The sequence below is a fragment of the Mus pahari genome, chromosome 5, assembly GCF_900095145.1.
Source record: "Mus pahari chromosome 5, PAHARI_EIJ_v1.1, whole genome shotgun sequence".
Taxonomy (NCBI): Eukaryota; Metazoa; Chordata; class Mammalia; order Rodentia; family Muridae; genus Mus; species Mus pahari.
The window spans coordinates 64,026,705-64,028,064 of record NC_034594.1 but is presented as its reverse complement, the minus strand read 5'-3'; the positions used below and the strand labels follow the sequence as shown (position 1 = coordinate 64,028,064).

At 54.3% G+C, this 1,360-nt stretch overlaps 1 protein-coding gene across 1 annotated transcript in view; it reads right to left on the bottom strand.

Moving 5' to 3' along the window:
• Nucleotides 1–68: 68 nt before the first annotated feature.
• Cops7b (COP9 signalosome subunit 7B) overlaps nucleotides 69–1,360 on the bottom strand; it is a 19,307-nt gene continuing 18,015 nt past the window's right edge. Inside the window, exon 6 of the mRNA XM_029539200.1 lies at nucleotides 69–1,358. Within this exon, the coding sequence (XP_029395060.1) occupies nucleotides 1,200–1,358 (159 nt within the window). The 3' untranslated portion in view covers nucleotides 69–1,199. The remainder of the gene's footprint in view (nucleotides 1,359–1,360) is intronic.

The window sequence follows — 1,360 nt, the reverse complement described above, 5'->3', positions numbered from 1 at the left end:
ACACACACACACACACACACACACACACACACCCTCCCACCCCCATATAATCCCTCCCACCTACACACACACACCCTCCAAGCAAGTGAGAAATCCCCGGCGATTAGACTATAACAAATATTGACACAAAGGGAGAAAAAGGCATGTTGAAATGTATTAGAATCAACCTGTACAAAAAAAAAAAAAATTAAAATATAACCTGAAACTGTTCAAGTTCAGAAAGTCTAGTCAAGTCCTTTTCTCTGGCCAGGAGTGGAGTATGATGTCATCAGAGGGCTCTGGGTCGCCAGACAAGGAGGGGTGGCAAGGAAGGAGAAAGAAGCAGCAATGGTCCTTCACCAGTCTGAGGGGCTTGGGCACCACCACTCCTACCCCAGGGGCAGCCAGGAGGCATGAAAGATCTCGGGAGAGCAAATGTTGGCAGACAATCCCAGTGGGCAGCTGGGTCTAAATGCCAAATCAGGGCTGTGCAGTCAGAGACAGCAGCAAGAGCAGCCAGCAGAGGACACCAAGCTAGGAGAAACACCTTCTGCTGCCCACAGGCCCAAGCACCCTCCACTGGTATCAGACACCAGGGGTTAGTCAGCCCAGTGCCCCAACTTGATGAGAGATCCTGGCTGGGCTTAAGAGGCTGAAAACCCAAAGGTTTAGTAAACATAGCCCAGTACCACATCCCTCCATGGCCTCAACTGGCACTGCCAACAGGGGTAAGGCAGGAGAGGGAACATGTGGCTACCTGGCTGGAGACACTTGCACCATTGTGGGTACTGTGGTCCATGGGGCTAGAGAAGCAAGGCCCCCTCTTCACTCAGAGAGGAGCCACCTCCACAGTCATCCCTTGGGGCTGGGTAAACTGCCTCCAGCTTAGGACCAGCCTGACAAGATGACAGGGAGCAAAGGACAACTGGGAGGGAGGTAGCCCATCACTGAGACAAGGACCCCTGCAGGGAAGCCGGGCAGTGCTGGACCCTGTTAGGATGGCATCCATTGAGCCCCTGAGTCTGAAGGGAACAACTAGGGAAGGAGGCAAGGGAGGAGCGATCATTTTCCGCAATGGTACCAATGGATGGGGAGGTACTGGTGAGGGGCGGGCAGATCTGGAACTCACTGCAGTTAGAGAGGGACGGAAGGAAATAGGCCCTGGGTGTCCCCTCCCAACCTGACCCAGGCCTGCTGAGTGCCAGCTGCCCCAGCCGGCCCTAGTGGCGGCTGGAGACCAGACCTTTCACTTTGGACATCTTCTTAGTGGGCTGCCTCTGCTCAGTATGGGGGGGACACTCCCGTTCAGCCAGCTGCTGCTCCATTTCCTGAGCGGAGGAGGATGCTGTTGCTTTCAGTGTCTTCTTAATGTTGCTAACCT